Below are 25,252 nucleotides of genomic sequence, written 5' to 3'. Positions count from 1 at the left end.
AGGAAGTGAGGTGTCTTTCTGTGAGCGACTCTTACACTCAAGAAGTGTAAGGACCACTTGTTCAGTCTGCAAGCCAGGTGGGCTCTGAGGCCCTACTCAGCCCATCTGAGTCAGTCCTATCCTGTTCAGCATGCCCACCGTTCTATCCGATTCAAGGTCTATAAGATGTGCTCTTTGCTTCTAAGAGCTCCGGGCTGGATTGCGGTGTCATTTTATGGAGCGGGGCACAAAGGAGGCATTCATCAGCTGCCTTTGCTCCCATCAAACCCCTCAGTCATTCCTCTGCTGGGTCCTGTCTCCGGTGTAATGACTCCAACTGAGCCAGTGTGCCTGACCCCGTTTCCAGAGGTCTGGCCCTGTGTGGCCTTCTGACCAGCCCTAGAGTTCGGAGCTTTACCCAGTTCAGGACAGGACTCTGGTGGAGCTTGGAAGTCCAGGCCCAGAGCTGCTGTGCTCAGAGCCTGATGGAAAATCTGAGCAGGGCCTAAGCAAACAGCACAGCCCACTTCTTGGCATCTGCAAGAGGGCCTCACCAAAACGCGATGCAGAGTCGGTGAGGTCAGCTTTGGCTGCGAACCTCGAACAGAGGGGGGAGCGTCCAGGGGAGGAAGGAAAGGACGCTGGTGAACACGTTGCCAGGGTGTAGCCCTCGTTTAAAAACAACAACAGAGAAAGGAACCCTTGGAGGAAAGGTCCTTGACTCCAGACCCAGAGGCACTGGCCATAGCTCATCTGATGTCTGACCAGGGCTGCCCTGAACAGTTCGTTCAACGCTGCCTCCCGGTCAGGTTAAAAGGCCTTAGAAAACAACTCACAACCCCTTTCCAAAGAGAGTCATACACACAGCCTTGCAGACAATGGGAATTCCACAGAGCTGAGAAAATGAAGTCTCTGTTTAAAGCCATGGCTAGGCCTCTTACATGACTAAGGGTTATTGCTTCTGCTTAGAGGCAGGAAATATTCACAGCTCCAAATCCTACAGGCAAACCAAGCCCTCCCTGAGTGCCAGTTAAGTAAGCCCTTTCAGAATGTATATCGCGCATTTTCAGATCCCGTGGGAACGGTTTTGCTCTCAGATCAGAATCATGTCAGGCGTTGTCCAGAGGGCTGAAATTAATGGTCTGTGAAGGGGGCTTTGCTGACTTAAAACCTCCCCTCTAGGATTTGCCCTGACACATGCATGCGTTTGAAAAGAAATCCAAAAGTCTTTGTTCGGGGTTTCTCCTCTAAAATGCTACATAAAGCTTCCCAAACTTGCTTTATCTAAAATCTCCCAGAGCGCATATTAAAAATCTAAATTTCCAGGCCTCTCTCCTGAAGACTGATTCAGTGGGTCTAGAGTAGGGCCTTCTGGAATCTAGATTTTTTTTTTGGAGAATGTTCTCCTTTTTATTTTTATTTATTATTATTATTTTGGAATCTGGATTTTTTTAAAGGGTCCCTGGAAATTCTTGTGATGAGGCAAACAACAGCAGTGCTTTTGAGTCACGGGGCACTGGTAGGGGGGCAGGCCAGCCCATGGTCATTCCCCCTGCACCCCTGACAGGTAAGCAGTGACCACCACGAGGAGGAGACCACGCTGACCCGGGTGGCCACAGGGTGACATGGGGACAATAGGCAGGAATGCTCTGGGGGAAGGAAGCAGCACCAGGACAGGGTGCAGAGGTAGGGGATTTTGTCAGCCATTCTCCATTTCCCCAAAGTTTATGAGAACGTCATCTCTGAACGAGATGTTCTAAATAAGGCTGCATCTGCTGGGATTATGAATCATAACCGTAGGATTGTTTAGATAGGACATGTTTGGAACATAGTGACAGGATGGAATAAATTGACTGTCTAGAGAGTTGGGAGAAAATGTAATTATCAGGGAGGTTTCCCTGGGACTTGACACCCAGATCGCGTGGCACCAAGTCAGAGATACTCTGGTGTGACCTTGAGCTCCTCTTCCACTGACTGAAGAATGCCTCTATGAAGGGCGTTTGTTTGCTTCTGTGCATGAAACCAGGTGCCTCTGCAGACACCATTTCACCATCATCTCTGTATTCCCAGGGTCCAGCACAGACAGGGCCTGGGACACGGTACACCATCCATGAGTGCTGCTTAATGCCTTTGAGTGGCATCTTTTATATTTTTTGACCTTAGGGCTCCGGGCATTGTGATGGAGACATCTGACTCACGGCCAGAGCAAGATTTGATTCTGATTTTCTCTATAAAGCCTCAGGAAATGCTTAAGACTGGTGGCATTTCAGAGACTTATTCTCAAGTCTTTCTGTATTCATTCCGCTCTTCAGACTCATGCTGACTCGGGTCCGTCCCTTCAAACGGATGCGCTAGGAAACCCTCCTGGACACAAAATTAATAACCCAACAGCCCGGATGCTCAAATCCCCCACTGCCTCGAGGGTGAGCTCCTTCCTGAGGAAGCTTCACTCTCTTTCTTCAACTCAGCAACGTGCTCTTTAGTCCCAGCTGGAATGTGTCACTGAAACACTGAGCAGTGTAAGCCTTCTCTGACAGCTTCAATTATCAGCTCAAGGAATAAAAACAAAAGTCAGGCAGAGGTGTCAGAGGCAGAAAAGCAGCACAGAATTGGGTCCTCCTGTGGCATGAATAATGTGAAGGAATATGTTTTTCTCCTAAGTCGTAGTTCCATTTTGGGAGTTTGCTTCCTGAAGGGGCATTAAAAAGGCCTTGTTTGACAATTTAGACAAACAAATGACCCAAAGAAAGATTTATCTGTGATGGAATCACACTATGTTTTCAAGGGTGAAATGTATCACTAATAATAGCTTTTAGGGAGCAACTACCGTGCGCCAGGTGTTTTTACCTAGATAATCTCTAATTCTTGAACAGTCCTGCTAGACGAGTAGTAGTGACTCCTTTCACATATCCCCATCTTTCCAGTGGAGAACTTAAGGCTCCCAGAGCAATTTGCTCAAGGTTACAGAAGGTTGGAGGATTTGAATTTTGGACATGAACCCTAGAAGTCACACTTTTTTTTTTAGTCTTTAACACTTTTTATGACACTAATTTGTGTTTTGTTTTGGTAACAGCTTTACTGACATATAATTCACATACCATACAATTCAATCATTTTAAGTGTACAATTCAATGACGTTTAGCATATTCACAGAGTTGTACAACCATCACCACAATTTTAGAACTTTCCCATCATCCAGAAAAGAAACATGTACCCTTTAACTATCACCCTCCTGTTCCCCCAGCCCCTCCACTGCCCCCAAGCAACCAGTAATCTATTTTCTGTCTTTACAGATTTCTATATTCTGGATTTTTCATATAAGTGGAATCATACAACATGTGGCCTTCTGTGTCTGGCATCTTTCACGTAGCATAATGTTTGCAAGCCTCACCCATGTAATAGGCTGTGTCAGTCTACTTCCATTCCTTTTTATGGCTGAAGACTATTCCACTATTTTAGGGATTTGTGTTCCCCCCAAATTCCTATGATGAAATCTTAACCCCTAATACCTCAAAATGTGACTTTATTTGGAAATATCAATAGAATCATAGCAGATATAATTAGTTAAGATGAGGTCCTATGGACTAGGTGGGTCCCTCCTCCAGTATGATCAATGCCCGTATAAAAAGGGGACATTTGAACACAGAGATATGTACACAGGATGAATACCGTGTGAACATGAAGGGAGAGATGAGAGTCCTGTTTCTACACCCCAGGGAACACTGAAGACTGACAGCAATCCACCAGAAGCTGCGAGAGAGGGATGGGATTAGATTCTCCCTCCCAGACCTCAGAAGGTATCAACTTTGCCACAACTTTGATCTTGGATTTCTAGCCTCCAGAAGTATGAGATGATAGGTTTCTGTTTAAGCCACGCAGTTAGTGGTTCTTTGCTACAACAGCCCTAGCAAACTAGTACACGTTATATGAATTTACCACATTTTGTTTACCCATTCATCAGTTGTTGGACATTTGAGTTGTTTCTACTTTCTGGTTATTATGAATAATGCAGCAATAAACATTTGTGAACAAGTTTTTGTGTGAACACGTGCCCTCATTTCTCTCGGGTATATACCTAGATGTGGAATTGCTGAGTCATTTGGTAACTCTATGTCTAAACTTTTGAGGAACTGCCAGACTGTTTTCCTTAGTGGCTGCACCATTTTACATTCCCACCAGCAGTGTATGAGAGTTAGTTTCTCCATATCTTCAGATCACTTGTTATTATCTTTTTTATTATAGCTATCCTAGTGGGTTTGAAGTAGTATCACGATGTGGTTTTGATTTGCATTTCTCTGATAAGTATAATGTTGAGCATCTTTTCATGTGCTTCTTGGCCATTTGTAGATCTTTCTTGGAGAAATGTCTATTCAGACCCTTTGCTCATTTTTTTCATTGGGCTGTCATTTCATTATTGAGTTTTAAGAGTTTTATGCTCTATATTCTAGATACAAGTCCCTTACCAGATATCTTACTTGCAAATACTTTCCCACAACCTGTGGATTTTTTTTTCAGTTTTTAATTTTGATGAAGTCCAATTTATCCATTGCTAAATAGTGTTTTAGCCAACTGCTTTGCCTCTACCCTTGCCTACAATCATTTTTCCAAAAGCAGCCAGTGATCTTTTTCTTTTTTAAGTATAAAGCAAACTCTGCCCATCCTTCTTGTGCAGGAAAATCACGAAGATTCTGAGGCTCTATGTGATCTGTCCCCATTCACCTTCATCATCACCTTACTTCATCTCTTTTTTTTTTTTTTGATGTTGATGTTTCCCTCGCAACATCCCAGCTGCTGTGAACTTTTTTCTCTAAATGTCTACCCAGTTCCTGCTTTGGGGCTTTGCACTCACTGTGCTTTTGTAATATGCTCACCTGCTCCTTCTTTTCATCCTGGACTCAGCTCACATGTTACTTTCTCCAGGAAGTCTTTCCTGATTGCCCTAATGCTTCTACTCCTCCCCCACTGCAGACACTCTTTACTACATCACCTGTTCCATGCCTGTCGATGGGACTCACATGAAATTAATTTATTTACGTATTTACTTACTATCTGCCTTTCCCTGCTAGAATCCAAGTTTGATAACAGCAGTGACCTTTTCTGGCTTGTTCACAGCTACATCCTAGTTTGGGGGACAGTGGTTGACATACAGTAGGTAGTTAGTAAATGACGGTTGAACTACCGAGCCATGGAGTACAGCAGCAACTAGACAGAATGGATGATAGCATGGCACTTCAGAACCGAAAGGAACCTTCACGAATCTCAGCATTAGAAAGAACCTTAACCCTTGAGGTTTTATCAAGTCCCATTAGTACAGTATAGTTGACATATTTTGGGCTTCTGACAGGATGGGAAAGCTAAGTTCCTGCTTGTGGTGTATGTATCCTTCACGTACGCTAGAAAACTGCTTCTCAAATTTTAAAGTGCAAACAAATTGCCTGGAGGTCTTGTGAAAGTTCAGACTCTGACTCAGCAGGTCTAGGACTCCGCACTTCTACCATGCTCCCAGCATCAGTGATGCTGATGCTGCTGGTCTAGGGACCACAGTTTGAGTAGCAAGGATTGAGGGGACAGAGCGCCTCAGTTCACATGGGGCGAAGTCACTCTACCGGCAGGTGGAAACCAGCCACGCAGTAAGGCTTCCAGTACTGATATCAAGGGAGGAGGGCTGAACGTTTCAATCCCTGAAGAGGTCAGGTCATCAAGCAACCTGCCCCCCATCCCCAAGGCTTGACTTCCCTCTACAAGCACGTCTTTACTCCAGCCGACAGAGAAGGAAAAGCCGAGTGTGCCACCCCTGCATCTCTCAAACCTACGGATTTTCCTTATATTGAATTGATATGTCTTCTCTCATTTTGTGTGTTGGAAGAGAAGCACCTCCAAGCAATTCAATCCACATTTATTGGGCACCTACTGTGTGTGTGCCCTGTGTTTTGGAGCTGGAGGTGCAAAGATAAATAAAACACGGGCCCCTCTCCCCCAGAAGCCTAGTCTATGATGTCGGTGAGATGAGAAAAGAAATGCTCTGGTCAGGATATAATGTGAAACTTTCTGTAACGGAAGCATCCAGTGCTTTGGGAGAGCTGAAGCATTTTCTTTCCAGAGTGAAGGTAAGGCTTATCAGTTCAGCGAAATGAGAGCTCCCATCTTGCCTGACTCATTGTTTGGCTAACGTGATTGCTCCACACCCCAATGAGAAGAGAGAGGGTGGTGCGGAGCACAGGATGGAGGAAAGGCAGGAGACCTTTTCCAGCGTGTTAGGATGTGGAAACGGGCACTTCGTTTCCTAGCAAAAGCCCTGGACATATGTCTAAAGCACTGTGGAAGCAGAGAGGCGGAGACGGCTGACTCTGCCTAGATTATTCAGAAGGGACTTCATGGAGGAGAGGTCTGGTTTTGACCCTGAAGGATGGCCAGAAGTCTGTCAGATGGGCAAGACGATGCGTGCTCCAGGCCAAGGGGCTCGCGGAGGAGGAAATACTTAGGGTTAAGAGAAGAGCGAGAGTTAGGCGTGGCCTGGCGTGGTTAGGGTTGCTGGGCAGTAGGTGCCTGGGGATGAGGCTGGAGCGGTGGGAAAGCTTGAGAGGCCTTCGGTACTAGTGAGGACTTGACCCCTAGGAAGCAGATTAAAGGCAGAGAACTGTGTTAATGCCCAGCACAAAAGGGCTCTGTGAGCTGGGAAAAATGAGAAGCTTGGTGAGGTTAGAGCACAGTAAGCAAGCTTTCTCTGTGAAGGGCCAGACAGCACTTAAACATTTTAGGTATGTGGGTTGCAACTACTCAACTCCACCACCACTGCGGATAATATGTAAACGCACAGGTGTGGCCAGGTGCCAATAAAACTTTATGAACACTCAGATTTGAGTTTCATATCATTTTCATGTGTCACAAAATACTGTTCTTCTCCTGATGTTTTTCAACCATTAAAAAATGTCAAAACCATTCTCTCCTCAGGGGCAGTACAAAATCACCCTGCAGGCCATCTTTGGTCCCTGGGCTATGGTTTGCCAACCTGGCTGGGAGAAGGTAACAGTTAAGGGAGTTAGAAAGAAGCCTGGGACACATTGTGAATTTAAACTTAATCCTGTGGCCAATAGGGAACCACTGGAGGTCTTCAGTGCAGGGACCACGCACAAGTGGCCTGCTGGGCCACCTAAGAGGGTGTCCTACAAAACCTAAGAATCGGTCTAAATGGAGGGCAAGAGAGTGATTTGACTCAAGAAAATAAATTATTGCAAGCACTCTTTAAAAACTTTAGCAAAATTTATTTGCATACGGAGTGCTAATTAAACCTTTTTTTGCTCTTTCATTAAAACAGTCCACACCCTCTGTTGGCCCTGGTTTGTGCTGTTCTAAGTACTTGAAAACAACAAATGGCATTTTCTTAATTACTCTAAGAATTTTTATTAACGCAAGTTGCCTTTGCATGTACAGTCCAGTTTATGGAGGTTTTGTCCTATGCGGGCTTTATCCCATCAGCATGACTCAGAGTGGGAAGGTCTAATGTTCTGCCTCTTGGCAGGGAAGATACAATTATACTCAGCAGTGGGCTGGTAAATGTTTAACAACCTGCTCTGCAAAAAATGTCTGTGTACATACATACGTAAGTTTATTTTCATTTAATCCTATAAAGGATGTATAGCACCCAATTTGTAAGTAATAACAAATTATACAATACTGTTTATTATAAATTCCATAGAGCTCATTGATTTTCACAGAACACTTCTGTTGATTTTTGCCCAACTCTTGTATTCATAGCCAATCAGTGTTTGCAATTCAACCATGACTTGACAAAATAAGACTACAAATAAATGCTTGATTATTATCCAGTTCGGCAGAGAAGTTCCTCATGTCATTGACAAATGAGTGTAGTTCCAACATGAATGCTGGTTAACATTTTTATGTTAATGAGTAAGACAAAAGTGAAGCCGTGAAGATGCCTGCAGTAATTTCACTCATCTGTCAACGACATGAGTGCCCTCTTCGCTGAATCACATGACAGTTTGCAAATACTGGAAGAATATTACCTCCAATATTTTCATTACTCACAATGTAAAGGCTACAGACATGACACACGTTTAAGTTTAATCTCCATTTTTTTTTTTTTTTTTTTTTGGGCAAGGTGATGCCACTGAAAGGTGTAAATAAAGGGAGTGACAATTGTGCTCATTCCTCTCTGCAGAAGCCCCTATTTCTTTGTTTGTTTTTTCCCTGTGCCGTACAGTATGTTCTGACTTAGAACCCCCTATTTCTGAGCTTTGAAATCTGCATTTTTAACATTTTCTTGATCCCTTTATTAAGCTTAGACAATCAACAAAACAATAAATAGAGTCTTGATTTTTTACATTTGCCAGTTGCGCTGGTGTAAATACTCCCACTGTGGACGATTTCAAGCTGCCAGAATGCAGAGTTAGGAAAAGATGTGTAGCAGCGCACCATTATAGTGGTATTTCTGCCGTACAGATACAGTCTACAGTTTGCAAAACTCTGGAAATTTAGCAGTTAGCTCTCTGGAGTCAGCGTGAGCTGCCTCCAGTGCAGTAGATTATACCTCGTTCATCTAGAACTGACTTTTGCAGTTCAGTAATCAGAATATCTCCGATAGAAAGAGCTTTGTTCAAACAAACAAACAAAATGAACAGACCTCAACTATTCATATCTTACTATGAAGTTAGCTATGAATAAATCAGTTTGTCATCTGAATCTACCAGCTTAACAAAATGATAACATTCTCGGAAATTAGCGTTCAGTGTCATCTAAAACATTCTTATTCTTGGGCTTCTCTGATGGCACAGTGGTTAAGAATCCGCCTGCCAATACAGGGGACATGGGTTCGAGCCCTGGTCTGGGAAGATCCCACATGCCACGGAGCAACTGAGCCCGTGCACCACAACTACTGAGCCTGCGCTCTACAGCCCGCAAGCTACGACTACTGAGCCCATCAGCCACAACTACTGAAGCCCGCGTGCCTAGAGCCCATGCTCCGCAACAAGAGAAGCCACGGCAATGAGAAGCCCGTGCACCGCAACGAAGAGTAGCCCTGGCTCGTGGCAACTAGAGAAAGCCCATGCGCAGCAATGAAGACCCAACGCAGCCAAAAATAAATAAATTAATTAAAAAGATAAATAAATTAAAAAAAAATAAAACATGCTTACTCTCAAGTGTCTAGGACCAATGATTAGATTTTCTCAGTAGGAATATGGCCCTTGTAGCAATTCCCTCTTGTGACCAAACAAACATAAAATGTGGATCATGGAATGATGAGATGCCTGCACAGGGAAGGAGTCTTCAAAATTAGCTAGTCCAGCTGCTTTCATTTTACAAATGAGCTGAGTCCAGGGAGGTTAATTAACTTATTCAAAGTCACAGAGAAGCAAAGCTGACATCAAAACCAAAGTTTTCATTTGTAAAATACTTTCTGCATGCTAATTTTTTTCCCCTAGAGTACTAAGGTGAGATCACTGTGCTAAGTGTATTTAAACTTCTCTCACTTTGGGGATAAACTGGTCCCTTCAGCAACACTGTCTGAGGGTGAATCTTGTTAAGCATGGAAATGAAGCTTCTGATTGTGCTTACACGTTCACATCACTGGCGTGTTTCTTCTCGTTGTTTTTCTATTTAATTACACTGTTTACCATAGTTCTTTTAAGACACAGATCTCTCCATTCCAAGAGTAATCATTTACAAATTAATAGCAAGTGAACTGGATAAGTCTTGTGTTAAAGCAACCAACCCTCAAGCAAATTTCAGAGTTAAGAACATATTTTAAAACTTGATTTGAGAGTGAAAAATCTCAGGTTCTTGAGAACTACTGGGGGCAGAAAATTCCTTTGGAAAATGGGCTGTTGGCCAATCTCAATGGGCTGCTGAAAATCCCATTTTTGAGAAGAGGATTTCTTTCCTCTTTCCTAGAAATGACAAGTCTGCAACACGATGTTTCTTTTCTTTTTTTAAAATAATACAAGTCTACAACCTCTTATCTGAAACCCCTGAGGCCAGATGTGTATAGAATTTAGAATTTTTCAGATTCTAGAGAGTTAATACAGCACATACACTAGATATTTTGAGTCACCCCCAGTGGGGTCAGGGGCAATACTCCATAAGCAAGCACATTTATAGTTTGCACTGAAACATAAATATTCATATGAAGTGGGATAAGCAAGACTGTAAATAGTCACATGTCAATTCATTTCAGATCATTTTACCATGAAAATAGTTTTTTTTTTAACTTTATATTTTTCAGAGCTATTTAGGTTTTAAAGTTCTAGGTAAAGGGGTATATAGACCTATAATGGTTTTCCCATCATGTTCTTCTTTTCTTCATGAATCCAAAAAAAAACAAAAGTGTGTGTTTATAATGTTTTCTTGATCCACATTCAACTTTTGTTTTATTATTATTTGTTGGAAACCACTCATTCTCATTATATTAATCTCAGAGACCCATTAGCTACGTTTTATTCTGATCTTGCTTTAATCACAGGTTTTTGTGCTATGCAAGGTTTTTTGAGATTCTCAGTGATGGCTGGATGAATAAATTGCTTTGGTGTTCTATCACAGATGTTCTCTTTGCAGTGGACTTGGTGATGACTTGCTTTCCACTAACCTTTGCATCTACTTGTATAACGCAATGCAGCTTTGCAATTTTATTTTTGTGGCTACCAAAGGTTTCTGTAAAAATACTATTAAACTACAAAAAAAAAAAAGACAGTAACTGCACATAAAGAGAATAAAGAACATGAAGCTTCACTTGGTCCTTGTAGAAGAAGTCTGGATCAGTCTGGTTAATGCTGTACTAGATGTCAAGGAAAAACACTACTTTCTCTTCTTAAATTCTTAAATCCATAGCCTGATAGATACTAGTCCTCTAAAAATCAAGACTTGAAAACTTACCCGAGATAAGAAGAAGAACAAAACTGTAGCTAGAAAACTACCTAGGAGGGAACAGAATCTGCCTGGTGTAGGAAAGGGTGCATTAATATAAGTATTATCTATAGGACTTGAATTGTAGAAAGCTGCAAATAGAGGAAACCACCAAAGACACCGAAAGGGTGAAAAAACATACAGGGAAGATAGAAGCAGAGATGCTACAGTTTTAACAACGGTAACTTATTGCCTAGTGCAGTTATAAAAGCTATCCACTAATACAGTTATTTCAGAAAGCGAAATTTCATAGGCAATGTTACTAAAATACCAAAGGCCATACATAATGTCTGACCCATGCTGCCACCTCATATAGCAAATTCTTACAAGGGAGCTTAAAAAAGATTGGTCCACTGTCCTTCAGTGTCAGGAGACTGCTTTGTCTCACATATTGAATTTCCAACGTCTCTCACACTTCCTCCTTTTCAGATGCACAAAAGGTTTTTGTAAAGTTTCTCTTGGGTTTATTGCTGGCAGCTACAGAAACCATGCCACATGCCTGGTGTAGAGTTATGGGGTGTGATTTTATTGGACCAGTGTCTTCAGAACTTCTGGATTTAAAAAAATTTTTTATTAGAGTATAGTTGATTTACAACGTTGTGTTAGTTTCTGCTGTACAGCAAAGTGAATCATTTATACATATATCCACTCTGTTTTAGAATATTTTCCCACATAGGTCATTACAGAGTATTGAGAAGAGTTCCCTGTGCTCCACAGTAGGTCCTTGTTAGTTACCTATTTTCTATAGAGTAGTGTGTTTATGTTAACCCCAGTCTCCCAATTTATCCCTCACCCTCTTTCCCCCTGGCAAGCTGGATTTTTAAAAATAATTATGAGAGTTTCCTTAAGACGTTCAATGAAAATCTGTTTTAACTCAAACTCTTTACTGGGCCAGTTATATATGAACTTTGCCTTCTCCTGTTGCACGTTCTCCTGGTTCTCTCACACTCCCTGGGTCCCTTCCACTTCCTACAGGAGTACCATTTCAGCGTATTCTTATCTGCCCAGAGTGGATCCTGGCCTAGTACCCTGAAACTGTTTCCAACCAACCGAGAACGACCGAGGATTTTAGGGAAAATGCATAGGAAACACGACTGGGACACTGACCAGGGGTCCTGTTAAGCCCTCGGAAGCGCTCCGACTTGGATATGAAGCCCACTGGGCCACTCAGTTTCTCTCGGGAGCATCGTTTGCCTTCCTTCTATGTAAAATACATAACCATCTCTTTACTTGCCTCACAAGGTCGTGAGGATTGGATGGCAGAAAAGCACTCACTCTATGGTCATTTCTCGTGGCTGTCATCGAATCCCAAGCTGGCGGGAGGGGGCTGCCGGGCGGGGTGCGAGAGGCATCTGCCAAGCGGCGCGCATGGTCCTGCAGGGGGCGAGCTCCTCACACCTTCTCCCGCGCCCGGACGGGCATTCCCGGCGGTTTATGGGGGATACCAAGAAGGGTTCCACGACCGGGGGTGGGGCGGGGACGAGAGGGGGGAACGGTGGCTCGGCTCGGGAGGTGTCAAGCGCACCCTGCGCGCGCTCGCGGACCCGGGGTGGGAGTGAGTGACGGGAAGCTCGGACGCGGCCCCGTCTGACCCGCCGGCCCGGCGGGCCGCGCCCTGGAACCCCGGCGCGCGGCGGGGGCCCGAACGCCGAGACAATGCGGCGCGCGGCGGCGGCGGGCGAGCGGCTCGACGAGCCGGAGCGCGCGCCGCCTTCCTTCCTGCAGGCTCAGCTTCCCGGCGGCTGCGGCGGCGGCGAGCGCGCGGATTGGTGGCCCGGCCCTCCGCGCCGCCCCGCCCCGCGCCCGGCCGGCCACCGCCCCCGGCCCGGACCCGCCCCTCTCCGCAGGAGGTGCTCGGGGCCCGCGGCTGGGTGGCGGGTAGTTCCCGCCGGCTGTGCGCGTCCGCCTCGGGGCTCGCTCGGGAGGATAGGCGGCTGCGGAGCCCTCGGCGCGGCAGGCGGACGGGTCGGGCCCGAGCTGCGCGGGGCTGCGCGCGCGGCCCCTGCTCCCGCCGCCGGGCCCCGCGGGCGGCCGACCCGCGCCCTGCGGCGGCTCGTGCGGCTCCCGCGGCGGCAACCCGCGCCGCGGCGCTTCCCTTTGTCCGCCGGCCGGGCGAGCTGCGGGCGCGGCGAGGGCGGCGGCGTCGGCGTCCGAGCGGCCGGTCGGAGCCCTCGCGGCGGCTGAGGCGGCGGCTCCCCCGCGGCCCGCCGCCCGCGCTCTGAGGCGATGCCGGACCAGATCTCCGTGTCGGAATTCGTGGCCGAGACCCATGAAGACTACAAGGCGCCCACGGCCTCGAGCTTCACCACGCGCACGGCGCAGTGCCGGAATACGGTGGCGGCCATCGAGGAGGTGAGCGGCGCCGGCGGGCCTCGCCGGGCGGCTCCGGCCGCAGGTAGCGCCGCGCCCCGCTAGCCCGTCTCCGCCCCGGGCCCGGCTCCCGCATCCCGGGAAAAGTTTCTTTTCCTCGGGATCCGGACGCAGCTGGGCGAACCCTGCCCGCAACAAGCCCTTTGTTCCGTGGAGGTGGCTCGGAAGAGACGGCTGCCGGCTGCCTACCTTGGGCCTTTTTAAGACCCCCCCCTCCTCCCCTCGCGGGGCCCCGGGCCGGGCGGTACCCACCCCCGCCGTCCCCCCCGCTCCCTGCGCCGCCAACTTTGGCCCGAGAGTCGGGGCCGGCGGTGAGCGGGGACCCCTCGGCTGCTGTGGCCGGGGTCGTCGGCTTGCCCGCGGCCCCCCAGCGTCCCCCTCTCAGCGCGTGGAGTGCCCCTGTCCCCAGCTTGCCCGGCGCGGTGCCCGTGTACCCGGGACCCGCTCTGCACGACTCTTGGGTCGGTCCAGGGGACCCCGGCTGCCTAGGAAAGGTGTGCACACCTTAGCCAGGAAGGCCTGACCCGCGCCGTGCCGCGCGGCGCCCGGGGAGGAGTGGGCGAGCCGGGCTTCCGATCCAAAGGCCATTGCTGACCCCCGGGGACGTGTGTCTTACCTGCTCGCAGCTCTGGACGCCTCCCTTCCCCCATCAGCCTGGAAAAGGCCTGCTTTTAGTCAAGGTGCAAAGTCATCGTCTAGTGCTAGCTAGTAAGCCCTGCACATCCTGCGGAGAGAGCGCTTAGGACCCGCAAGCTTAGGTGACAGTCAGAGCAGCCTGGGACCGAAGGGCAGGCAGAGCTCGTGAGTCCAGGGCCACCGCCGACTGTGGTTTGGGGCAGCTCCTCACCTTTCTGCCCTCATTTTCCTTACCTATCAAACGAGACTAGCAATGCATCCTTTCCAGGGTGGTTATGAGGGTCAGAGACACTGTGTCAGGTGCTTGGCTCATAACAGGGAACTGGTTTACCAGCCACACGTGTGCCAGTGTCGAAGAGATGATTAAATTCCTCTTGGCCAGAACGTCAAGTAACGTTCTTAAAATGGGGTATGGTAGGTATTTTAGAAGGAGATGACTGGGCTAGAGTGAGTGAGGAGAGGTCACCAGAGAGCTTTAAATTAAGCGATGGCATTCAGGTTTTTGCCGACTTGAACAAAGCAGCTGCTGTTAGGAATTGCTTGGGGAAAAAAAAATACAGAATGTTTTCCCTTAATGGAAATTTTTTTCTTTGTAGACATAAACAGTCAATAATAGGCTAAGTCAAAAGTAGCAGATTCAACATTCTGAGTGTTTTAAGTATAGTATAGGGCTTTCTTCCCCCCTTCCTTCCTCACCCCCCCCTTTTTTTTGTAGAGGAGAGCTGAATGTAAATCTTTTGTAGTGAGCTCTGTGATCCCACATCACTTAACTCTACCTGTATTAGCGAGGCTTCAAGATTATGCCTTCAAATGAGGCAGATGGGGATGAGCGTAGTAAGTTTTTTCAGAAGTGCTGGTTGAAAAGCAAGAAGAAATTTTCACGCTGTTTTGAAAATACACCATTAACAATGTTTATGGAATGATTGCAGCCCAAGAGGTAGCTGAATATCTTTTAAGGGAAGGAAGCTTTGTACACAGTGCCTTAAAAAGAAAGCTTAATTGTGTTTAAAGTTCTGTTTCTTTTCCCTACTGAAGTTTGTCAGTTAAATATTACTAACACTGGCAGATGCTGGAAAGCTAGGCAAATAGGAGTTGCTATTAAAATTGGCATATCCTTTCCTGATTAGTTTTAGTTTGCAGTGTGTAATTCCAGAGCTCTTTTTGTATGCTGTGCAGGAGATTACCCTAGAGCTCAGTTACTGAGCAGATTAAAGAGAGACTGGATTTGGTCATGTTACTAAACTGCAGGCTTGCTCCATGTTGCCATCCAAGAACAAGAATTGGTTAAAGTCTCAAAAATGAAAAAGAAACAAATCATTACAGGTCTGTCTCACTTTAAGCAAATTCAGTATACATACTAAGATAATGGTACATGTGAGCTTACATTTATGAGAGAACTAAATCTGAAACAGTTTTATTTAACCAGTGATGCCCTCATGTTTTGATTTTAAACAAGCATTCTGCTCTTCATACTGAAATGAGACATGAGAGTGGGTATTGTGACAAATAAATTTTCAAGTCCTTGGTCCTGTGTTTAAACAAATGTGTCATGGAATTAGTAAACTAATTTTAAACTGGTTAATGTTTGTGAACCTGTTATTTCCAAGATAGGTTATGTCTGCTAAAAATCGTCCTACAGTTGAAGTGTAAGTTTTTTTTTTGATATGTACACCTGTAGCTGGACTGTGGGTAGCTAATGGATCCCTACCCTGTACTATGAATCTCACATCTGTTGTATTTATTCCTCATCCCTGCTTTACACATGAGGACATTGAGCTTAGAGAGGTTAATTTGCTCAAGGTTATAGAGCCAGTAAGTTGAAGAGCTGGAGTTTGAACTTGGTTTCATGCTGTTTTCCGAAATGATGCTGCTTTCTGTTACTTTTAATAATGCTGAATTCTCTAAATTACTCCTTTGTCAGAGGGACCTGGGTTCAAGTTCACACTCCACTACTGGGCAATTGTGTGAACTTAGGTGAAATACCTAATGTTTTCTCATTTTCCTTGGCTTTAAAGTCTCGATCACAATACCTGTCTACTTCAGAGGGTTGTGAGGGTTTAATGAGATAATACACAGCACAATACCTGGTAGACAACCAGTTTACTAAATGCTAACTGCTTTAATAGATTACATGATAGTTAATCCATAGAACCTGATGAGGGTGTTTGCCCCCCCCCCCCAAGCTGGGATTTACATGGGGGGGGAGGGGAGTAAGGGAAAGGAATGGTTGAATGAGTAAGTGAATGGAAAACTATATGTTCACTGTTGCTTATTTTTTAACCAGTTTGTTGTCTTGGCAGCAGGTCAGCATATAGCTGTGTTTTAAAATTTTCACTTTGTGATCATCACTTTCTCTTGGTGAAGTAATTGTTTTGCACAATTTTAGCGAAGTCTGGTACTTAACTGGAATCTGCCCTGTGTTTTTGGAAATAATGGAAAAAAAATTGTGGCTGAATCTGAAAACCCTCCTCTCCCCCCTTTTGGGGGTTTTTATTGCTGTCTCAGTTTCTTTGAGTCTGAGCTCTTTGAAATATTCTCAAAATAGGGAAAAATTGTATACATGTGTGGGATATTCATAGTTAGACCCTCCTTTAGAGCATCATCCATTCTGTCTTGCTTATTTGGCTTTGTCAGATATGTAGTTTTAAAAATAAATTTGATGTTGACTCGTGAGTATTAAAATTTAATCTACTTCCTTCCGGGCCATAATTCTCCACTCTGTTGTCCTTGGTTGCCTTGGAAATCTCATTGCTGTCACAAGCACAGGGTTCTAACTGCAGGGGTAGAATGAGCATCTGGGCTGCATAGACTCCCAGGGGCCTTGCTGTCCTTGGGACCAGAAGCTCCTCCCAGCAGTTATTAGTGGGAACCCAGCCTACGGCCTACGTACTTTTTAGGCAAGAGTGTGATTCTGAACCTTAGCCCTTTGTGACTTGTTTGGAAAACAGCGCTTCCACGTCCCAGACTAACAGATTTTAGGTTTATTGTCAGAAGGACATCATCTAGCTTGCCCAGTCCCTTCTTATTTCCGGAAATGAGCCTCTATGGATCAGACAGGGCCACCTTGTTATGCTGTGTCCTGTAATCTGGGTAGGTGTCTGGAAATTTTCGAGTCATTCAAGGAGGGAATGATCTCTTCTTATGTGATTCCCCCATTCTCCCCCACCCCCCATTCAGTTTCTCTCTTTCTTGTGATTAACAGTAAAAGTACTAATGCTGTTCGTGGTGGGTTCCAGGCCCTGTCATTCATTCAGTATTTATTCAGTGCTGCTGTGTGCTAGGTGATGGGAACAGAATTCCCAAGAGGCATGCATTGTCTTTGAAGCAACCTGAAGCTTAGTGGGAGAGACAGATATCCTATAAACAGATCAATGCAATAAAACGTGGTGAGGCCGTAACCACAAGACTGTCCAGAATCATGGATGCCTAGGGATGGGAGTGGTCAGGTGTGCCTGGGGCCATGGTTAGGAGGGCCTTGCATGATGATGTGCAATTGAGTCTTGAAGCCAAGGTAGTCATCTGTGGCTTACCACATGCTTTAATTACTAAGGTATCTCAATATAGTCTCTTGTATCTGCCTCCCAGCCTTAGGTAAATATTGATCCACTCCTGAGGCGGTGGCCATCTAGGCCTCTGGTTGGATTTTCATAGCCAGTCCACAGAGGGCTGCTCAGGCCACGAATTTGGAATAATCCTTGATTCTTACCCTCCACATGGCCAGGCCCTGATGCCTTTCTTTGTGGAGCACATACATTCTAGACTTGCACTGTCCAATATAGTAGCCTAAAATTAACCATTCAGTTTCTCAGCTGCCCTAGCCACATTTCAAGTGCTAATAAAGCACAGGTGCATTGGAAGGCGTAGGTTTAGAACATTTTCCTCATTGCAGAAAGTTCTGGACAATGGTTTTTAGATGCTTGCAACTCGGAGAAGGGTTCACTGACCAGCTGCATTGGCATCACCTGGAAGCTTGTTAGAAATGCAGACTGTCAAATCCCACCCTAGACCCGTGGAATCAGAATCGAGGGTTTAATAACATCTCCAGGTGCATTATATGCGCATTAACGTTTGAGAAGCACTGTTCTAACCCTGGCGGCACATTAGAATCACTTGCTGGGTGGCTTATAGAATAGAGATGCCTGGCCCACTCCATGAAATTCTGACTTAATTAGTTTAGGTGGGGCCTGAAGCATTGGCAATTTTTAAAGCCACTCCCTAAATGGGGTTGATAATCACTGCAGTAAAGTAATGTAATGTCAGGTAGTGATAAGTGCTCTGAAGAAAAGTTACACAGAATACAGGAACAGAATGTGACTCTGGAGAGCAGGAAACTGAAATCAGGAAAGGCCTCTCCGAAGAGGTGGCATTAGAGCAGAGCCCAGAAGGCAATGAGGAAGTAGCCATGGGAGAGCAGCACGTGAAGAGGCCCTAAGATGTGCCTGGCCCAGGCCCTGTTGGAGGAGAGAAGTGGGCGTGGGAGAGGGTGAGGGCCAGGCAGGGCCAGATCACAGGAGGCCTTCTGGGTCTTGGGAGGGAATTGGATGTTGTTCTAACATGGTGGGAAGCCACTGGAGGGCTTGATCTGATTTACATTTTAAACCTTTCCCGGTGGTTGCTCCAGAGAGAATAGATGGGCAGCGCATGAGAGAAAAGAGGGGAACCAGTTGGGGCTGGGGGTCATCCAGGCAGGAACGTCGTGGCCTGGGTGGTAGCAGTGGGGGCGACGAGAGGTCTGATGGAGACCCTCTGTGTTGTCTGTGCTGGGGGGCGAGAGGGACAGAGCAGGGCTCCCGTCCCAGCGAAGGCAGAGGCCAGGCTCGGTTCACTCGGGCGCTTGAAGAACAGGCCTCCTGCTGTCCCTGCAGCAAAGCTGACACTCTGTGGAGTTATTAGTGTTGGTATCGAGGCCGGCCGTGTGCTGCTCAGCATGACTGGCTGTAGCACTTGTGTTGGGGCCAGTGCTGGATATTCATTTTGTTCTCTGCAGACGCTAAGGGAAGGGAGGGAGTAAGCAGAGTCGTGTAGACAGGGCCGGCGGGGTGTGTCTGCTTCTCTCCTCTGCTGTTTGTAGGCAGACGATAGCAGGCGACGCTTTCTTAGCTGTGTCGGATGCCTGGGATACTGTCCACATTCAGCTCCCTAAACACTCCTCTTTCCCACTGCAAAGAGGTGGTGAATTCACCTAGTCCCACCACCATAGGAAACCACCTTCTTTGCCTATACTTTCTGTGTCATGTGGCCTTCAAGTGGTTGCCAGGGCCCTTCCAGGTACTTCTGTACCATTATCGTTTTATCATGTGGACGATGTGGAATAAATGGACTGTCAACCAGAGCTGGAATGCTTGGGCTGAATTTTTATTTGTATTTGGTTGTGTTGGGTTTCTTGATTTGTAAATGTGTATGGGCATCTACCAGTATTTTGTTACCACCAGGGGCCAGTGATGGAAAAGTGGGCGGGATTAGCTCCTTCCCCATAAAGCACTTATTTTGTGTGTAGTTAGTGTTTATCCTTTTAGCCCTTTTTTTTTGCGGTATGCGGGCCTCTCACTGTTGTGGCCTCTCTTGTTGCGTAGCACGGGCTCCGGACACGCAGGCTCAGCGGCCATGGCTCACGGGCCCAGCCGCTCTGCGGCATGTGGGATCTTCCTGGACCGGGGTACGAACCAGTGTCCCCTGCATCGGCAGGCGGACTCCCAACCACTGCGCCACCAGGGAAGCCCCTTTTAGCCCTTTCTTTTGTGCCATGGACCCCTCTGGTACTCTGGTGAAGATGGTGGACCTCTTTTCAGAAAGATGTTTTAATGCATTGAATAAAATACATGGGATCTTGAAGGGAACCAAGTATATTGAAATATATTTCAAAAATATATTTGAAAATCTGTGTCATACTAATATATGTTTCTTTACTAAAGCATTAAATATCAAGATTCGGTTTTGGGTCTAATAAATATTTTAATTTTGAGGTACTGATGAATGTAAGCAGTATTGGAGCTGTTTCCAGCACCTCTAAAGCTATGTAAGTATATCTTTTGTTGGAGTCACAGGTACTGCTAATACCATCACGGTGTGTTGCTTACATTCATAATTGAGGGAAACGCTGAATTTCACTTGGGGGCTCATGAAATCCAGATGTAATTCTTTTTTCCAATCCAAGTTTATGAACCCCCCTGAATTCAGGCTAAGAATTCCAGGCTTATTGGTAAGATTACTTTAGTTAACTGTATTTTGGAGTGAGTGAGTGACTCTGCAGCAATGCTCCTTAAACAGGCTTCATAATTATACCATCACTGTGATGAATTGGTTCTTAGAGTTGAGCAGAGAGGGGTGGCACCCCTCGCCAGTGTTGTAGTTATCCGGTAGCCAAGGTGCTTAGGGGAACTAGGGGTGGAGGGTAAAGCTGTCAGCTGTGGCCTGACAGCCATGGTGCTCTCTGCATTTTTTCAGGGTCAGGGCTTGGCAGTTTCTCGTGTGGTCCTGGTTTAGTTCATACCTTCACGCATGCCTTGGCGTTCAGCAGAACTGTGAGTTGCATCTTATGAGTCCTGTGGTTAGGACCCTGAGCTGGGCCGCCAATTCTCCTGCTTGTACCTTTCTTGTTTTTCTGGTTTGTCATATGCTGTCCTTGACTCTGGAGGGCAAGCTTGGATGTGAAGTGATGATAGATTTACAGGTACCTTCCGCCCAGACTTCTAAGGCAGACTTTGAGTTCTGTCGTGTTTTCGGTGAGGTTACGTGTTTGAAACGATGCTGTTGTTGCATGAGTGTGTTTGGGGTATCTACAGCATGACTGAAGTGTTACTGTCAGTCCCTGTTGTTGTTTTTTTCTTGCCTTTTAGCACTTATTGGGCGCTTACTGTGTGCCAGGCATGCTTTAAGTTCTTTACACATATTAACTCTTAACTTGCTTGATGATTACAAAAACCCTGTAAGGCCCAGAGAACCTGAGCCACTTTACCAGGATCACAGAGCTAGGAAGTGGCAGAGCCAGGATTCAAACTCAAGCGTTTTGACACGAGAGTCTGCTCCTGTAGCCGCCAACTGCCTCTGTAGAGCCTGGACCGGAAAAGGCCCTCCATATTGATGGCTCTGTGACCAGCACGACCCCTCTCTTGCTGTCTTGCACTGTGATGCATCTGCTGCATTTCCTGAGTGGATGCTTCTGAAGAACCCTTGCTGCCACTGTTTCCTCTCTGCCTCCTCTGTCCGTGTTGCTGCAGAAACGGTTCCTCGTTACTCTTTTCACTGCTCTGCTGACATGCCCAGCCCTGCAAAGCCGAGTGGCCCCGGGTATTGCTCACACCCTGGCAGGAGGCCTGCCCTACTAACGGGATTATTAATGACATCATCTCTCCACTCGGTGCTGAAGATGGCTTTGTCAGTGTGATTTTATACACAGATGCTCGCAGTAAAGTCGGCTGGCTGGTGAAGATGGTTCCCTCTAATGGTGAATTCCCTCGGCGTCTAGGATTCTAGCCAGGTGACCCGGATTTGGGGGCCTCTTTCCCTAGTTTCCCAGAAGAAATCTTAATAGAGGTTTTGTTTTTGTTTTCAACACCAATGGCTGACATTTCTTTGAGCCCTAGTTCTGGGTTAAGGGCTGTGCTGTGTTTTAAATGGCTTGTTTTGATTGCTGAATCCTTTCCCTTATCCTGTCTGCTGTAGATCCTGTTATCTCTATGTTATAGTTGAAGAAACCCGAGGCTCAGACAAGTTCCATGACTGCAGGTAGCCCGCCCGCCCCGCAATTAGCGGTCGATAGAACCGGGAGTCCTAGCCACGCTGAGATTAGCCTGTGTGCTTAGGGGTGTTCCTCCTGCTGGCCCTTTAATGCCTCACCTGACGGTCTCCTGCTGGGATCTCTATTGCCCGGGAAGTTCCCTCTTTAGGTGTTTCTCTGGGCTTCTTTAGTGCAGGTTGATAGTTGTCGACCTAGGTCATCAGACTCTAACCCCTGGGGAGGTACTTAGCATCAGAGGTGTTTATTAAGTGGCCTTAACTGTTTTGGAGTGAGTTAGAAAGGTACATCTGCCTCCCCTCCCTCCCCCTCAGAGCTGAGGGACTGAGGACAGCTGCTTGTAAAGGACTCCAGAGCCACGTAGCCAGGGATCAGGTCCATGCACTGTTCCCTCCGTGTCAGCAGATCTGTGTTTGGAGAGGCGACCACTGAAGGGGGGAATCACAGATGTGGCTTGTCTAGGCAGTCTCCATGAGGTGTTGGCACCCTGCTGCCAGTTAGGGAACTTTGGGGAGATTCTGAGAGGAAGGGACATGTTAAGCCTTTGTACTGTACTTATTCCTCTGATAGCCCCGACCTGTTAGCTAACCAGGTGCTGGGCCTGGGGCGGCTGATTTCACTGGTCCAGGCTTAGTGGCCTCACTTGTAAAGTGGAGGGTAGATGAGACATTTCCTAACATTCTGTTTCTGCAACACAGTTCACCTGCCCCGTGCCGCTCTTTACTTTTTCTGACCACCTCGTCCACTTTCTGCTGGCCATTCGGATTTATACTTTTCAAGAGACTAGAGGTGAAAATAACACTTTCCCTCTCTACTCCCCCTTTAAAGATTCTCCCTCCCCCAAAATACCACTGGAGTCGATATGGTGGTTGGCCCATGAGCTGGAATTTCATTGGGTGCATCGCTAGTTTAAGTTTGGGACAAATGGGGCTCTGTAGTGTGCTACCCGTCTCACCTTGAACTGCCTTTCCAGGTGCATGCCTTGGTTTCTTGATTACAGCTCTGTTGTGCTTTGCTTCTCTGGTGAAAAGAAGATTGTGTTAATGATCACAGGGTTTTGCGATCACTAAATAATTTGGACTGTTGAATTTTAAGTAAATACTGATTTTCTGACATCAGCGTTCAAGAACTTTTCCCTAGCCTTAGGGGGAGCCAGTATTTCATCACTGGAAGACGTGCTATTATGAAGCCCTGTGGATTTGGTTGTGTTAATATGGTGGCATGGGAAGAGCACCAGCCAGGGGGTTAGAAGAGTCGGTTCCAGTTCTGATGTGGTCTCCACCTTGCTGTACGACCTTGAGCAAGTCACTGCCCTGGATGTGTGATCTCTTAAATGAGGTGTTGGGATTAGTTGATCTCCGACTACCCTCTCCAGCCTGAAAATCTCATGGTTCTTTGTATCCCATATATTCAGTTTGAAAAGACACTAGAATAAAAGGTGGGAATAAAAATCGACAACGAATGGCTAGTTTTTAGTCCTGAAAAAAAGTATAGGTTATGAATTAATCAAGTTGATAAAAAAAACACCTTTCTGTGGTTTCCTCAGGTGCTTATTTTTGTTGTTGCTTTTTTTTTTTTTTTTTTTTTTTTGCGGTACGCGGGCCTCTCACTGCTGTGGCCTCTCCCGTTGCGGAGCACAGGCTCTGGACGCGCAGGCTCAGCGGCCATGGCTCACGGGCCTAGCCGCTCCGCGGCATGTGAGGTCTTCCCGGACCGGGGCACGAACCCGTGTCCCCTGCATTGGCAGGCGAACTCTCAACCACTGCACCACCAGGGAAGCCCTGTTGTTGCTTTTTTAAAAAATTGAGATACAATTCACATACCATAAAATCTACCATTTTAAAGTGTCTAATTCGTGATTTTTTTAGTATATTCACAGAATTGTTCAGCTATCACCTGTATCCAATTCCAGAACATTTTTTTAAACATCTTTATTGGAGTATAATTGCTCTACAATGGTGTGTTAGTTTCTGCTTTATAACAAAGTGAATCAGTTATACATATACATACGTTCCCACATCTCTTCCCTCCTGTGTCTCCCTCCCTCCCACCCTCCCTATCCCACCCCTCCAGGCGGTCACAAAGCACTGAGCTGATCTCCCTGCGCTATGCGGCTGCTTCCCACTAGCTATCTACCTTACGTTTGGTAGTGTATATATGTCCATGCCTCTCTCAGAACATTTTTAAAAATTAGTTAATTTATTTATTTTTGGCTGCGTTGGGTCTTCATTGCTGCACGCGGGCTTTCTCTAGTTGCGGCAAGTGGGGGCTGCTCTTCATTGCCGTGCACGGGCTTCTCATTGCTGTGGCTTCTCTTGTTGCGGAGCACGGGCTCTAGGCGTGCGGGCTTCAGTAGCTGTGGCTCTCAGGCTCAGTAGTTGTGGCTCGTGGGCTCTAGAACGCAGGCTCAGTAGTTGTGGAGCACAGGCTTAGTTGCTCTGCGGCATGTGGGATCTTCCCGGACCAGGGCTCGAACCCGTGTCCCCTGCATTGGCAGGCGGATTCTCTTAACCACTGCGCCACCAGGGAAGTCCCCAATTCCAGAACATTTTCATCACCCTAAAAGAAAATCCCATACCCATTAGCAGTCACTCCCCGTTTCCCTCTCCCTCAATCCCTGACAACCACTAATTGACTTTCCTCCTCTATAGATTTGCCTATTCTGGACATTTCGTGTAATGGAATTCATTTAATGGAGTCATACAATTTGTGGCCTTGTGTGTCTGGCTTCTTTCACTTAGCATCATGTTTTCAAGGCTCATCCAAGTTGTGGTATGATTCTGTACTTTACTCCTTTTTTCTGGCTGAATAATATTCCATTGTACGTATATATGACATTTTGGTTATCCATTCATCAGCTGATAGACATCTGGGTTGTTTCCAGATGTTTTTGTCTATTATGTCTGGGTTTTTGTCTATTACGAAAAATGCTGCTGTGATTATTCTTGTACAAGTTTTTGGGTGGACATATGTTTTCAGTTCTCTTGGGTATATATCTAGGCGTGGGATTGCTGGGGCATATGGTAACTCTGTGTTTAACTTTTTAAGGAACTGTCAGAATATCGTCTAAAGAAGCTTCACCACTTCACATTCCCAGCAGCAGCAGCAGTGTATAGGGTGCCATTTTCTTCACATCCTTTTCAGCACTTGTTACTGTCTGTCTTTTTGATTGTAGCCATCCTAGTGGATATGCAGTGATCTCTCCTGGATTGACTTGCATTTCCCTGATTAATGACTAGTGGTGTTGAGCATTGTTTCATGTGCCTGTGGCCATTTGTATGTCTTCTTTGGAGAAATACCTATTTAAATCCTTCGCCCATTTTAGGATTGGATTATTTGGCTTCTTTTACTGTTAAATTGTAAGAGCTCTTTATATATTCTAGAACTAGACTCTTAACAAATACATGATTTGCAGATATTTTCTCCTATTTTTACCCCCTTGATGGTGTCCTTTGAAGCACAGAAGTTTTTAATTTGGTGAAGTCCGGAATATCTGTTTTTCCTTTGGTTGCTTGTGCTTTTGCTGTCATACCTAAGAAACTGTTACTAATATAAGGTCACAGAGATACACACCTACCTATTCTTCTAAGAGTTTTAAAGTTTTAGACCTTACAT

The 25,252-nt window shown here is 46.2% G+C and overlaps 1 protein-coding gene across 3 annotated transcripts in view; it reads left to right on the top strand.

Moving 5' to 3' along the window:
* Positions 1–13,013: 13,013 nt before the first annotated feature.
* ASAP2 (ArfGAP with SH3 domain, ankyrin repeat and PH domain 2) overlaps positions 13,014–25,252 on the top strand; it is a 156,782-nt gene continuing 144,543 nt past the window's right edge. For 2 of the 3 annotated variants that reach the window (XM_022554185.2, XM_022554181.2), the window contains exon 1: positions 13,015–13,248. In XM_022554185.2, the coding sequence (XP_022409893.1) occupies positions 13,123–13,248 (126 nt within the window). In that variant the 5' untranslated portion in view covers positions 13,015–13,122. Of the gene's footprint in view, positions 13,249–25,252 lie in introns of all 3 variants that reach the window. The other variant, XM_022554178.2, reaches the window with a different exon arrangement.

This window comes from Delphinapterus leucas, chromosome 13 (genome assembly GCF_059928025.1).
Source record: "Delphinapterus leucas isolate spDelLeu-1000000601 "Yukka" chromosome 13, BTC_Dleu_Yukka2, whole genome shotgun sequence".
Lineage (NCBI taxonomy): Eukaryota > Metazoa > Chordata > Mammalia > Artiodactyla > Monodontidae > Delphinapterus > Delphinapterus leucas.
This window is presented reverse-complemented; position numbering and strand designations above follow the sequence as displayed.